At 38.6% G+C, this 14,040-nt stretch overlaps 1 protein-coding gene across 6 annotated transcripts in view; it reads left to right on the top strand.

Moving 5' to 3' along the window:
* USP54 (ubiquitin specific peptidase 54) overlaps nucleotides 1-14,040 on the top strand; it is a 137,360-nt gene that overhangs the window by 103,124 nt on the left and 20,196 nt on the right. For 4 of the 6 annotated variants that reach the window (XM_073685783.1, XM_073685780.1, XM_073685786.1 and 1 more), the window contains exons 7-16: nucleotides 631-736; nucleotides 861-1,007; nucleotides 1,374-1,523; nucleotides 3,520-3,688; nucleotides 3,894-4,064; nucleotides 6,524-6,655; nucleotides 6,774-7,154; nucleotides 10,514-10,751; nucleotides 12,120-12,259; nucleotides 12,668-12,841. In XM_073685783.1, coding sequence (XP_073541884.1) covers nucleotides 631-736; nucleotides 861-1,007; nucleotides 1,374-1,523; nucleotides 3,520-3,688; nucleotides 3,894-4,064; nucleotides 6,524-6,655; nucleotides 6,774-7,154; nucleotides 10,514-10,751; nucleotides 12,120-12,259; nucleotides 12,668-12,841 — 1,808 coding nt within the window. The remainder of the gene's footprint in view (nucleotides 1-630; nucleotides 737-860; nucleotides 1,008-1,373; nucleotides 1,524-3,519; nucleotides 3,689-3,893; nucleotides 4,065-6,523; nucleotides 6,656-6,773; nucleotides 7,155-10,513; nucleotides 10,752-12,119; nucleotides 12,260-12,667; nucleotides 12,842-14,040) is intronic. The other 2 variants (XM_073685781.1, XM_073685782.1) reach the window with 2 other exon arrangements.

Genomic DNA, 14,040 nt, shown 5'->3' with positions numbered 1-14,040 from the left:
TTATAAAGCATAGTGTTCATAGTGTTGCTATAGCCATAGAATAAAATGTTTGTATATTTTTAAGTATATGCTCCAATATTAAATACATATAACACAGAACGTTGTGGTTTAGTTGTATGCAAACCTTCAGTCTTGGCCTTTGTTACCCATTCCTAAATTTCAGAGCTTTCTATTTGACCTGATAAAAGCTGTATCATATTTATTGATAACTGATGGCTACAGACCTTGCAATTATCTGTTATTAGAAATATTAACTTAGGTTTGCATAGCATACATACCGTAATATCAAATATGGAACAGACAGACAAAAATTGCACTAGGCCTTAATAGAATTGGTGCAGATCGGTTCACTGGACCCAGTCCACCGGCAGTGTCGAGCCCTGACAACCGCCTGCTGGCTCTTCTTTTGATTAGCTGGCCTGGCTCAATGTCATATGTGCATCACACTGTAACAATGATGAGGTCACATGTGCATCACGCTGCAATGATGAGGTCACGCCAGGCCGGCTAATCAAAAGAAGAGCTGTGGATGCCAAGAAGTGTTATCATTTTTATATTGTTTTTGATAATGCATAATTTGAGCAGTAATGCCTTAAATGACACTATTATTTTTTCCCACTTGCACGCTAGCAACCAGGCAATATGTATGTTGGAAAGGAGAGAAAAGCCAACCCCTGATATGTTTGGAGAATTACTTCAAAAAGCGAGTACAATGGGAGACTTGAGGAATTGTCCTGTGAGTACTCAATATTGTGCTTATTTAACCCTTCAACCCTTCCAATGGAATGGAATGGAAAATGTACTTTATTTTTTCTGTACTATGTTTGTACTCTGTTATAACAGTGACATTAACTTTACAGAGTAATTGTGGTGAGAAAATCCGCATCCGTCGAGTACTCATGAACGCCCCCCAGATCATAACGATAGGACTGGTGTGGGACTCTGACCACTCTGATCTTGCTGAGGATGTCATTCACAGTCTTGGGACTTGCTTGAAGCTCGGGGATGTAAGTGTCTCTATACGTTGTTGAATTTCCAGACCAGACAATCGTACTGATTGATATAGCCTCATTTCCGGTCTTAAAATCTAACCGCAACCAATAAAGGAGTAATGGCCTGTATGCATTGATCGTCTAGTCCGAATCAAAATAATTGCTTCATATAGTGTCCTTGTCCCATCCAACCTTGCTTCTGTAATGTGCTTAGTTCTTTGTTATTGCCAACCTTTGACATTTTATAGAACTATAGAAATGATATCCTGATATATTTCACTTATTCATTCTAAAAATGAAAAAAAACATTTAATCTGTCTGCATTGCTGAACACCATATTAACTCTAGTATTATTGGTTTGTCTGCTTCTTTTCTTCTCAGCTATTCTATAGGGTCACAGATGACAGAGCGAAACACTCGGAGCTGTACTTGGTCGGGATGATCTGTTATTATGGCAAACATTACTCCACATTCTTCTTTCAAACCAAAATACGCAAGTGGATGTATTTCGATGATGCCCATGTAAAAGAGGTAATCCAAGTAATAAATCTACTTGTATTTGACATTACATGGTTCACCACAAACCATCAAAATTGTCCCTGACTGTATAGGAGGTTTGTGTTCTGGTCATGCCAGTCACTATGGATTTCACCTTTTGTGTTGTTTTTTGGGAATGACCATATTGAATACAGTGTGACAGTAGTTAATCCCAGGATCGCTCCGGCACTAAGATGTGCCATTCACATTGCTCACCCAGGATACTGGGCAGCAGGGATTTGCTCATGAGATGGTTGTGGTGGACAATGGTTTACTTATTTCCCTGACTATTGATTGTGAAGAGTTAAATACTTTGGACCCCCCCCCCCCCCATTCATTATTTTGTTTGCACCTTTTTGCTGTTGGTACCTTTTTTTTATTTGTACCTTATTTATTATTTAATTTGCCCCCTTTAAGTTAATTTTACTGTTTTTGGACCAAAGAATTTGACATTGTGGGAGTGGTTTTGGGGTTATCCAGATGTTTTAGCTTAAAGGGTTTTTTTCCAAGAAAAAAGTTAATTTTACTCAATAGATCTTGGAATAATAATAATTTCCACAATTAGATGTGTTTAAAAAATGTTCCTGTGCTGAGAATCTTTTATGAATGTTCCCCTGTGTAATGTCCCTTTAAATCATAATGAACAATTTTCTTTTCATTTTTGCGCAATTGTACTCCATACCCTAGCAGAGTACACAATCTGTCTCCTTTTTTAAAAAACTATTTTATTAGATTTCTTTTTAAAGACTAGCGTGACATTTTCAGGGATAGTGTGACTGCAGAAAGGTTAAAAAAATAAAAAACGTGAAACAAAAAAAGGCCCATCTTTCATTTTGTGTAAAATTTTTCAACTCTCATGCACGTATTTGACACCAAAACGACAACAAATACCACAAGTCAAAAAAAGAAAAGTCACATAAAGTGCGAAAGGTGAATCCACCCACTTAGAGTTTTTAACTGTATTGAACTATTGTTATGCTAATTAGAAGAAACAAATTACATAGAGAGTGTCATAGGCAATGCTTCCTGGGAGAAATATGTAAATTGGCTCTTCTCCAGAAGGAAGGTATCGGTCTTGAGCTTTCTACAGATGGCTCTCTGGTAGGGCAGATGTTTTAATGGATCAAACAGGGCAGTTACTAATAGGTGGCACTATAGAGGCAGCCTTTTATTCGGGAGGAAAGCTCATTTACTTATTTTTAGATGAAAAATGGTTCACAAAAATGTTTAGTTTGCATTGTCTGAAATTGAGGCACATTTTCACATAAGGTGACCAATAGTAGTGCATGTTAATTACAGTTTCTTACAAGTTGTACTGAAAGCTTACGCTGTATAAAAGGCCAACAATGACTTGTAAAGGAACAATGGGGCACATTTATCAATGCTGTCTAATTTTTAGTAGAATGTGCATTTATGCTGAAAGATAATCCTGAACAAGTGTTTCTCAATGATCTTTCATTGTAAACCAGCTTCTAGTTGCCAAATGAACAAGCAAAATGCTAGTTATTTTTTTGAAGCAAGCTTTAAAAATCATCGTTCTTGGCAGCACATTGTTCTCGGCAGCCCAGGCCCTGTTTACACAGGACAATCCATTACAGATGGTTCTGTGTGCTCTGCCTGTGTAAACATGCTATTAAGCGACTGCTGATCGGCAAACAAGTACCACAGGTCGACTAATGTAAGCCGACCCTAAACTAAAATTGCACTGAAGCCTTGTTTTGATCAATTGGATCCATCTTTTCCAGTGTAGTCTAAATCTACAACATTTAGATACCTTAGTTGGCTTAATTTATGCCAGAAATTTGCACCCAAATTTGTTGCTTTTTTTTTCTTCTTTGATGCAAAAAGTGTCTCAAATACAAATATGGTGAAAGTCATATAAGAGAGTTTCCTGGCGCATTTAGAATAATTGATCTCCCTGCAATGTGTTTTCATTTATGTTCTAACATTTATATTTGTTTTTTTTATTATATATTTTTTTTTATTTTAGATTGGTCCAAAATGGAAAGATGTGGTTACAAAATGCATAAAGGGGCACTATCAGCCATTACTCCTTTTGTATGCCGATCCCAGAGGTACTCCAGTGTCTGTTCCAGATGTTTTGTCTCAGATGGATATTCGTCAGTATAGCAGAACATGCTATGACAGTGAAGACTCTGGTAATTACACACCATTTTATCTAACACTGCCTTTCCTTAAAGTATTGCACTAGGTATTGTGTAAGGGTTGAATAAAATCTACGTGCAGGATTGTTCTGGTGAATTATGAGCTTTATGATAGTATCCATCTTTGTTGTATATACCGCTTCCTTATCTATTCGCTGCCTGAATAGCCTGTCACAGCTATGAATTACTTGTTCTTCAGGCCGTGAGCCCTCAATCTCCAGTGACACCAGGACGGACTCTTCTACCGACAGCTATCACTACAAACACTCACATCATGAATCTGTGGTGAGCCACTTCTCCTCCGACTCCCAAGGCACAGTCATCTACAACCTGGAGAACGATGCGGCATCACAGAGCAGTAGAGACACAGGTACCACAACTCCATACGTCTCATTTTTAAATTATTCTGTTCTCTCTCTTTCTATTAAATCTACCAGGTATATTTAAAAAAAAAACAAAAAAAAAACATCCATAATAAAATTTAACTTAAAAATCTAAGCAACTTAAAAATAAAATAATTCCAGTTTAAACATTTAATCAAATTCTGGTTATAATGGATTTTGATATAATTGATTTTCTATATTGAAACCCAGAAGGTAATTCCTTTTATCTTGAATTTAAAAGTGCTGAGAATAGTTAGGGCACCTTGAAGTACTATACTGTGCCCTTGTGATTATTAAGAGAAAATGCTCTGATCCTCGCAGTGTAACACCTTAGATGCCACAGTCAATCTTATTTTAAAGAAATTCTTCAGCAGATTTTTGCTATGTAATCTAAAGGCAGCATGACATAGGGACAGAGAGCCTGCTTTCAGAGGTGTCACTTTACTGGGCAGCTGGCTTAGTAGTTTGGATAGAATCCCTGTTTTCTCTGCTGTAGTGGTTAGAATGCAGAGCTATTTAAAACCCTGCCCACACCCCTGATTGGCAGCTTACTGTCAGCCAACTGCCAATCAGTGGTGGGGGTGGGGTTACACAGATTAGTTTGATTTACCTGCACATGAGACTTTGTCTTACAGTGATAATCTCCTGCTGATAAAACACTGTATTGAAACTACAGCACGCAGCCTAATAAGTGACACATTTCTGGAATCCGGGTCTATGCCCCTACATTGGGCTGTTTTCGGATTGAACAGTTAAAACCTGCTGAAAGATACCTCCTCTTAATGCTTAAAAGGAATGAGGCGATTGAGGCTCCCAGGGATGTTAAGTCTATATGCTTACAGGCAAGGCCTAATAGACTGCCTTTCATTTTATTACTGATGGGCAGTAATGCCTTGTTGTATGCAGTATACCAAAATGATATAAAGGCGATCAGTAGATTGCATTGGGATGTCACCTACTGGGACTAAAAAAAAAGTTATTTTATATAAAAAGTTAGTCTTTACAAAAAAAAAAAATCACAGAAGGGAGGAACAAAACAACTTTTTTCTTTTCATAAAAAGTGTTTTTTTTTTTTTTTTTTTAATCCATATGCCTAATATGATTTGGTTACGATCCTAATAACCCTTAAACAAAAGTTAACACTTTATGTAAAACATAATCTGGTGTAGACATAAAAGTCCCAATGCAAAGAAAGATGCTAATACCTTATTTGTACAAAAAGACAAACAGTGTAGATTTAAAACCGGAAAAGTATGACAGAATTTTTTATTATTCTGTCCTTATAAAGCGGTAACTGTTATGTTTTATATTCCACACAATGGTGGCATTGAAAAGTACAACAAAATTACAAGCTCCTATATAACTACATCAACAAAAAAATAAAGACGTTATGCAGCAGCACACAAATAATAATAATAAAAAAAAAATATGCATGGTCTTTAAAGGGGTTGTTTGGTACTTTTACATTGATGACATATCCTTAGAATAGGTCATCAATACTAGATTGTGGGGGTGCATCACTGCCAGTCAGCTGTTTTTGGTGCCGGTGGCAGCCCAATGTGATCACTTGCCGAGTAGAACAGCACAACTCCGTCAACTGTATAGTGGCAGTGGCCTGGTACTACACATCCACTCCTATTTAAATGAATGGGATTGGATCTTCAGTAGCCCACTGCGGCTACTATACAGTGCTGTTCCTCTTCGCTGCTGATATTCACAACCGGCTACTGCCAGCACCAGGAACAGCTAATCGTCAGGAGTGCCGGGTGTCACAGCCCCACCAATCTGACATTAATGACCTATCCTAATGATGATTCAGCAATATAAAAGTACCGGATAACACCTTTAAGTACATTGAGAGCTATAAGCGTATAAAATGCTCCTTGTCCCGGAAGCCGGACTCATGTAGCCCTGTTCTGTCCGGCCAACCTCTCTTCTATCGTTCCCTTTAATCATTAGGCTCTGGCAGTGATTCGATGTGTGACGAGCTGAAGCGTCTGTTCATCTGCCCGCAAGCTCTATGCCTATGTTCATGGCTGCCCTAGAAGCATTATATAGCAAGTAGTTTAACTTCTAAATAATATCCAGAAATTGATTATAGATTTAAGGTGGAATTTTGCTTCAAGGTGCTGATTGATTTATTTTACCTGGAATGGATGTAAATATTCTTCTTTCTCCTTTGATGTAACCAATAGAAGCATTATCGTTGCAAACGCTTTTACCAAGCATTGTATTGCGTGCAAACCGATTCAGAGATCAGCTGTTATCATCATGAGTCTCACATTTGTGGGAATTTATGCCTCAGTTACTCTGAAGAAAGCCAACGTGTGATATCACATTAGGTATTTCGCGGTTTCCATGATGTACATTATTATAAAGAGGTTTAAGGTTGCTGTGCAGGTATCCTCATTTTCTAGGGTTTTATGGTGTACTTTCTTGTATACAGGACACCTGACAGATAGTGAGTGTAGTCAGAGACATTTTTCAAGGAAGGGACCCTTAACTGACCGAAAACGAAGTTCCAGTCGGCCTCGGAGAAAAGGAGATGAGTCCCAATCTTCAGGTTATCACAGTGAAGGTCTGACCTGCACTTTTACTAGTGGTCCTGCTTCATATCACTTTTTCCTTTCTTCAGTGAGCTTTGCTTCCGTTTTTAATATGTGGCTTTCTCTTTAATTGCTTGTTCATTGTATTAGGTGAAACCTTAAAGGAGAAGCAGGCTCCAAGAGCAGGCCTGAAGCTGTCCAGCAGTTCCAGTAGGTTGAGAGACTTTAAAACAACTGTTAGCAATATGATTCACAGTAGACCATCGCAAGCATCACAAACCACACCAAGCATACATCATGTTGGAAGTGCAGTGGATCAAGCCGAAATCAAGCCACCCTCAAGTTTAGCCGTAAGACCGAGGGACTGGGAAATGGAAAATAACAGCAGTGAGATGAAATCTGGGTTATCCGGCAGGTATCGGCCCACTTGGCGTCCAACACGTGAGCCATTAAATGTTGATAGTGTTTTCAGAACTGAAAAGAGAAAAAATACAGGATACAGTCCACTCAGTCCCTTCTCAGAAGAAGCTGGTAAGATGATGTCCTCCTTAAGCATCTTATGCTCTTTTGCTCATCTTGAAGTCCTCTATTCTCCTTTCTTAGCTAGACCTTGTCAATCTTATTTCCTCATTAATGTCCATATTTGTCTCACTGAATGATAGTCCTATAGAGGAGAATGCTTTTCATAGTGAAACAGCCCATAAACCTGGTTTTACATCAGGCACATATACATTTTAGCTGTAATGGTTATAACTAGGCTCACCAAAGGTTTCTGTAGATTTAGCGAGGTGTGGTTTGTCCTATTTTCATTTTGAGTGAAGGTATGTCAGGACTTGTGGCTTTATCTGCTGCATTCTGATGTACATACCTTGCATGTGTTTGTGTTCTTACAGACTAAGTTTCTTAGTGGAATCTGTCAGCAGGTTTTGTCTTCTAATCTGAGAGCAGCATAATGTAGGGGCTGAGACCCTGATACCAATGATGTATCACTTGGCTGTGTGTTGCTGTTTTGATGAAATGAGTGTTTTATTAGCAGGAAATTATCACTACAGGACTATGTCTCGTACCTCCTAGTAAACCGCTCTGTGTAACCCCGCCCCCACCACTGATTAGCAGCTTTCTGTCAATATATAGTGTACACAAGAGCTGACAATTAGTAGTGTGGGTGGGGTTAGCAGCAGAGAAAACACTGATTGTATCAAAATGACAGCAAGTGACAAGTCATTGGAATCCAGGTCTAAGCTCCTACCCCATGCTGCTCTCAGATTACATAACAAAAACCTGGTGAAAGAGCCCTTTAAAGGTATTTATCAAGATTAGAAAACTATGGCTTCTTTCTTCTAAAATGGCATCACACCTGTACACAGGTTATGTGGTACTCCTGCTCTGCTCAACTAATTCTAGTAAAGCTGAGCTGCCGTAGCCGATACAACCTGCCGCCAAGTGTTGTGATCTTTAATGCTGGTTTCACACAACTGTGTTTATTCTGACCCGAATATAAGAGACTTGTATATGTCTGAGTTTGTCAAGTTGGCGATGTGTGAAACCTGCCTGAATGAAGGGAAGTATGTTTTTACAATTGTAGACAACCTTAAAGCAACAGTAAAAATGCTGACCATGGGGTTTAAAAAAAGTGATGCCTTATGTATTTTTTTTTTGCAATGGAAATCTTGATGATGTGATGACTTGGCATCTATAAGGCCCATGTAGGTTGATTAATTATGAAACATACTGATACATCATTTTTCCTTTTGCCTTAAAGGAAAAATATAATCTGAAAATGACCTACTGTTGTAATTGTTTTCATTTTTGATCATTTAATTTAAAAAAAAAATAGAATACCTGCAATTTTTACACTGGACCTATTGTAGACCAATTTAATACACTATGTCCTAATAATAAACACACCTCCCAAATCTTAGTATATTACCACTTCCAAAGACATTAGTCCCTGTACATGAGGTATTTACACCAAAAATGATTAAAAATACTTTTTATTGATATTTCCAAAAATATAAATGTTAAGCATATGGGTATCTCAGATATGTAGCAAACAGGCACATAACAATCAGATTTCCATCCTTCTGAAATTTCTATGCATTACCGCATGTAGAAGTAAGCTTATATCCCAGATGTATCAGTGAATTTATGTAAAGTGCATGGTGCTCAATATATCTAAAAAATACACCCAACATTTTATTTATGGCAGCCTCTTAGAATTTATAATGCTCACAAAGGTGAGCAAATGGTGATCAAGGTGCTGTAGTGCAATAAAATAGGGTATGAAAAGCAAATGCTTAGAGCAGCTCAAATGTTCTCTCCGTTACAGACATGAGTTATTTCAAGTCACTGGGGTGGTAGCCCAGGTACATACTGACCTACACTGCTACACATGTAAGTTACATTGCTCCAGATTACCTTTGCGTCTTTTCTGACATACACCTTGTAGTAACCTGCATGGTTTAGGTCTGATGTTTCTAAAGACTTGAAATAACTCATGCCTCATGTCTGTAACGGAGAGAACCTTTGAGCTGCTCTAAGCATTTGCTTTTCATACCCTATTTTATTGCACTACAGCACCTTGATCACCATTAAATCTCCTTGTAACATGTACATTTTGATATGACTTTTTTTGCTTTGTGAGCATTATAAATTCTAAGAGGCTGCCATATATAAAATGTTGGGTGTATTTTTTAGATATATTGAGCACCATGCACTTTACATAAATTCACTGATACATCTGGGATATAAGCTTACTTCTACATGCGATAATGCATAGAAATTTTGGAAGGATGGAAATCTGATTGTTATGTGCCTGTTTGCTACTTATCTGAGATACCCATATGCTTGACACTTTATTGATATTTCCAAAATTTTAAATAAAAATATTTTCAATTATTTTTGGTGTAAATACCTCATGTACAGGGACTAATGTCCCTGTAATATACTTTTGTAGACCAATACTACCTGTTTTTTCAGGAAATAATCATTAGGCAATATGGACTGATTCAGTCTCTGTCCTTTGTGCTGAAGCCTCTAATAAGTGTGTGCAAAGATCAGGGTGGATTTGCACTGAAAGATTATCGTGCACAAGCGTTAATTGTTCCACGTAAACAGGATCTTGATCACTCGATGAATGAGCAAGACACTCATTTATCTGGTGACATGATATTCCGATCATCATTCTCGGCGGTGCATCATTCTGTGAAAACAAGACTCGCGCTGCTGAGAACAGTGTCTGCCTTGGCACCCTCAGCAATCTAGTATAGATTGCTTAGTGCACATCATTTATTTTGGTTTGCCTGTGTAAACCGGCTGTTAAACGACCACCGATAGAGAAGTTTACTGATCGGCAGTAGGTTAGTGTAGCCGGCCAGTCCATGTAATCAAACTCTCGTGGTGAAGAGACCGGAACTGTGAAGTCTCCTGTTGTGAATGGTGAATCCTATTTTATCAGCTTTGTGCACAGGTATTCCTGTGAGTGAAATCTTGCCTGTGATAGTAATAAGATTTCTGAAAAGTCCTCTATAAGGAACAGGAAGTATAAGTAGAGTCTAAAACACCCCAAGTGGCAAGTGTAAAAATTTTTCAAAAATAAATTAATGCAAAAATCTGATTAAAAAAAAAAGGTCATTGTCTGATGTATTCCCTACAACAGTAGCTAAGATATAAGTGCTTCTAGGATATGTCATGAACCTTGTTTGCAGCTGTCCATATCCCTGCTTGTGGCGTGATATACCATCCTTCTGACTTCACATCCACTAATCTAGCACACATGGACAGGGACGAGCGGGCTTTTGATGTTAAAAATAGTCATGTCTTCACCTTTTTAAGGATTTCATGGAGTGAAATATGGTGATTGAAATTATTTTAATTATTTTCTATAAAAGCCAAGGAACTTTCGGTCAGTGATCGGAGGGAAACTGCCAATCCTGATACAAAGGAGAAGCATCCATGTGTGAAATATAGAAGTTGGGGTGTTGGACGTGGTACTCCTCCTCACCTGGTGGATCAGCAGCAGCCTCGTCTTATCCAAAGGATGGAGTCCGGCTATGAAAGTAGTGAACGGAACAGCAATAGTCCCATCAGCATGGACTTGCCTTTGTCAGAGAATTGTAGTGCTTTTCGGTAAATACTTTGTATGATTATTTATTAAAGACACATATTTTACATAGCAGAACATGTTTTAGAATAACCGCATGCATGTAAAGCACACAGCATGGACAACATGGATTAATAAAGGGAACCCTGCCTGTTTAACATTTCTGTAATACATTCCATATTATTTGCCACAATAAACTATCAATTGAGGTCAGGAATAATGTTACTACTCAGGCTCACTCTGTAAAATAGACGGGCACTGCATCCTTTCCCCAAGCCTGCCTTAGCTTTTCACACAGTGTATGTGCAGCTGTCCTCTGTGTCTTAATCAATCAGTGTTTCAGGTTGCCACACACAGAGGTAATGCACCACACAGTGCCAGTGCACATTTTAGGAGATTACCCATGGTGCAAGAAAAGCAGAGACCAGCCCCGCACCCGAAAGTGATATCACGTGTGGGGTTGGGGCTGGGGATGGTCTCTGGTAATCCATTTACCATGCGCACTGATAGTGCGCTTTCTTGCTGGCTCGTCACTTCTCATGAGAGCCAGTGAGGGAGCGCACTGTCACTGTGCATTAAAAAGAATATTGCACAGTGACCAGATCCTACTGAGCGTATGTGGGAATTGACAACTGTCACATGCTCCTTAGAGGAGGGATTAGCCCAGCCCCTGAAATGTATGTCACTGATGATGCTTCTTTTCAGGGTGGGGGCAGAGGTTGTGGCAATGACCACAGCCTCTGCCCCCTGATGATGTCTCATTTGAGTATCCCAGCATGCACTGGGGTTCTCAAGCGAACTGTCACAGAGGAAGTAGTAAAAAAAATAAAGCAGAGTAGTGAGAGGCGTAGGGAAATTTTTTATTAAAGTACATTCGAAAAAATATTAGATTATTACATTAAATAGTCAGACCTTTAGGATTAAAATAAATGTTAGTTTCGGACCACCCCATTAATAAGATAAGAGAATATTTATTATCTTTAACTAAAAATGAAAACAATAGGTATGCTGTAAATCATATTTTTACACGGTTTTATTAATTAATTGTGATTTAGCTGTTTATAAAAAAAAGTGTTTTTTTTCATTAAAGCAGCCCTCATAGAAAAAAGATAATTAAAGTACACTACTCTGCCTAAATTGATGTTATTAGTTTGAAAGCAGAAGGCCTAATTATGGAGGACCATTATTTCACTGGAGAACAGGGCTGAACAATGTAATAAGTGATGAGTCACGAATTTGAGAAAAAAAATATTGCATAAACTATGCAAAAATGCTGCTTTCTTTGTGAAGACAAAGAACCTTCTTTCTACTCCTGCAGTAAAGGCTTCTCACCCTTCTCGATATCTTGCTGTGTAATTCTGTTATTATTTTTTTGTTTATTTTTTTTCCAAAAGGGAATATCATTCAAGGAAAAGTCCCGGTACCGCTCCAGCTCCTACCTGGCGTAACATCCCAAAGTCTCAGAGCAGCAGCGCGTTAGACATGGCAGATTCTGCCTCAAGTGTCTGGGTTAAGGTCCATCCCTCTCATGTTGGTAAGACATTCTGTCTTTTCTAAAGAGATCCACAGTGTTCACAAGCAGGCATCGTTGTCTGATTTTCTATATATCCTTGAATCGTGCCTCTTGGTCCAGCACTGCCCCTACCACAGATTAGCACTTTAATTCCAAATACAGTGTACACAGAAAGTTGTCAATCAGTAGTGTGGGCGGGGTTATACAGGAGTCAGCATTCCGAGCACTGCTAGATCTGCAGCTAAGAAAACTGATTACATCACAACTGCAGCAACTAGTAAACTAAGTGATACATCGCTGGAATCAGTGTCTCTGTTCCTACACCAGGCTGCTGTCAGATTACATAACAAAATCCTACTGACAGATTCCCTTAAATAAATAATTTTGTTTCTTGTGCTTGTTCAGCATGTTTCTGTGTTATAATTGTAGCAACCGAAAGTCCAGGACCCATGAAGAGTGAATTGGATGAACTTCAAGAGGAAGTATCGAGAAGAGCAAGGGAGCAGGAGTTGCGCTGGAAACGTGAAAAAGAGGTTGAGGCAGCCATGGGATTTAACCCACGACCTCGGCGGTTTTTAGATTTGGATGAGTTACAGAACCAGGGTAATTTTTATCTTCTGATCACTTCTATATTTCTTGCATATCCTCATCTGAGAAATTTCTGGTTCCAAATGATCATGTAATATTTAGTTTCCTACTGTTCTAAAATTCCTGAGCTGGTAAATTACTGGGGAGTCACTGCTTGTCCCCTATAGACGTGCACAGAGGACCCCGCTGTAGAACTGACTTTACAGGATTCATGTAATTCATTTCAGAGAATTAAAGTATCAGAGCAGCAGGTGTTGGTGCCAAGAATTCTGAAGATTGCGAATTCATATTTGGTGGATAAGAGCGATCACCTACAACAATTACTTTAAGCATAAATTTCATTTAATGTTTCAAGAGGCACATAATTGATTCTCAGTTTTACAGTATAATGAGTATTTCATATTTTTATTATACAGGGTGGGCTATTTATATGGATACACCTAAATAAAATGGGAATGGTTGGTGATATCAGCTTCCTGTTTGTGGCACATTAGTATATGGGAGGGGGAAAACTTTTCCAGATGGGTGGTGACCATGGCGGCCATTTTCAAGTCGGCCATTTTGGATCCAACTTTATTTTTTTCAATGGGAAGAGGGTCATGTGACACATCAAACTTATTGAGAATTTCATAAGAAAAACAATGGTGTGCTTGGTTTTAACGTAACTTTATTCTGTCATGAGTATTTTACAAGTTTATGACCACTTATAAAATGTGTTCAAAGTGCTGCCCATTGTGTTGGATTGTCAATGCAACCCTCTTCTCCCACTCTTGACACACTGATAGCAACACCACAGAAGAAATGCTAGCACAGGTTTCCAGTATCCGTTGTTTCAGATGCTGCACATCTCGTATCTTCACAGCATAAACAATTGCCTTCAGATGACCCCAAAGATAAAAGTCTAAGGGGGTCAGATCGGGAGGCCTTGTTGTCCATTCAACTGACCCACGACGACCAATCCACTTTCCAGGAAACTGAGTTTTTCCAACACGATGGTGCACCACCACATTATGGGTGTCAGGTCATAGCATTCCTACATGAACAGTTTCCTGGAAAGTGGATTGGTCATCCTCTAGTGCCAATTTAATTCTGTTTTTCTCTGAAAGGCTGCAGCGTTGTTTGGGCACCATGATTTAGCAGATACATTTTGCTTTAACCCACGAGACCGATTTTTGTAGGTTTGTGTGTTTTGTAAAATGCCAGTGTAATATGGT

Source organism: Phyllobates terribilis, unplaced genomic scaffold (genome assembly GCF_046119375.1).
Source record: "Phyllobates terribilis strain yellow unplaced genomic scaffold, ASM4611937v1 Scaffold_5__5_contigs__length_657084704, whole genome shotgun sequence".
NCBI lineage: Eukaryota > Metazoa > Chordata > Amphibia > Anura > Dendrobatidae > Phyllobates > Phyllobates terribilis.
Note: the sequence above shows the minus strand (reverse complement) of the source record. Positions and strands in the feature narration are given on the sequence as shown.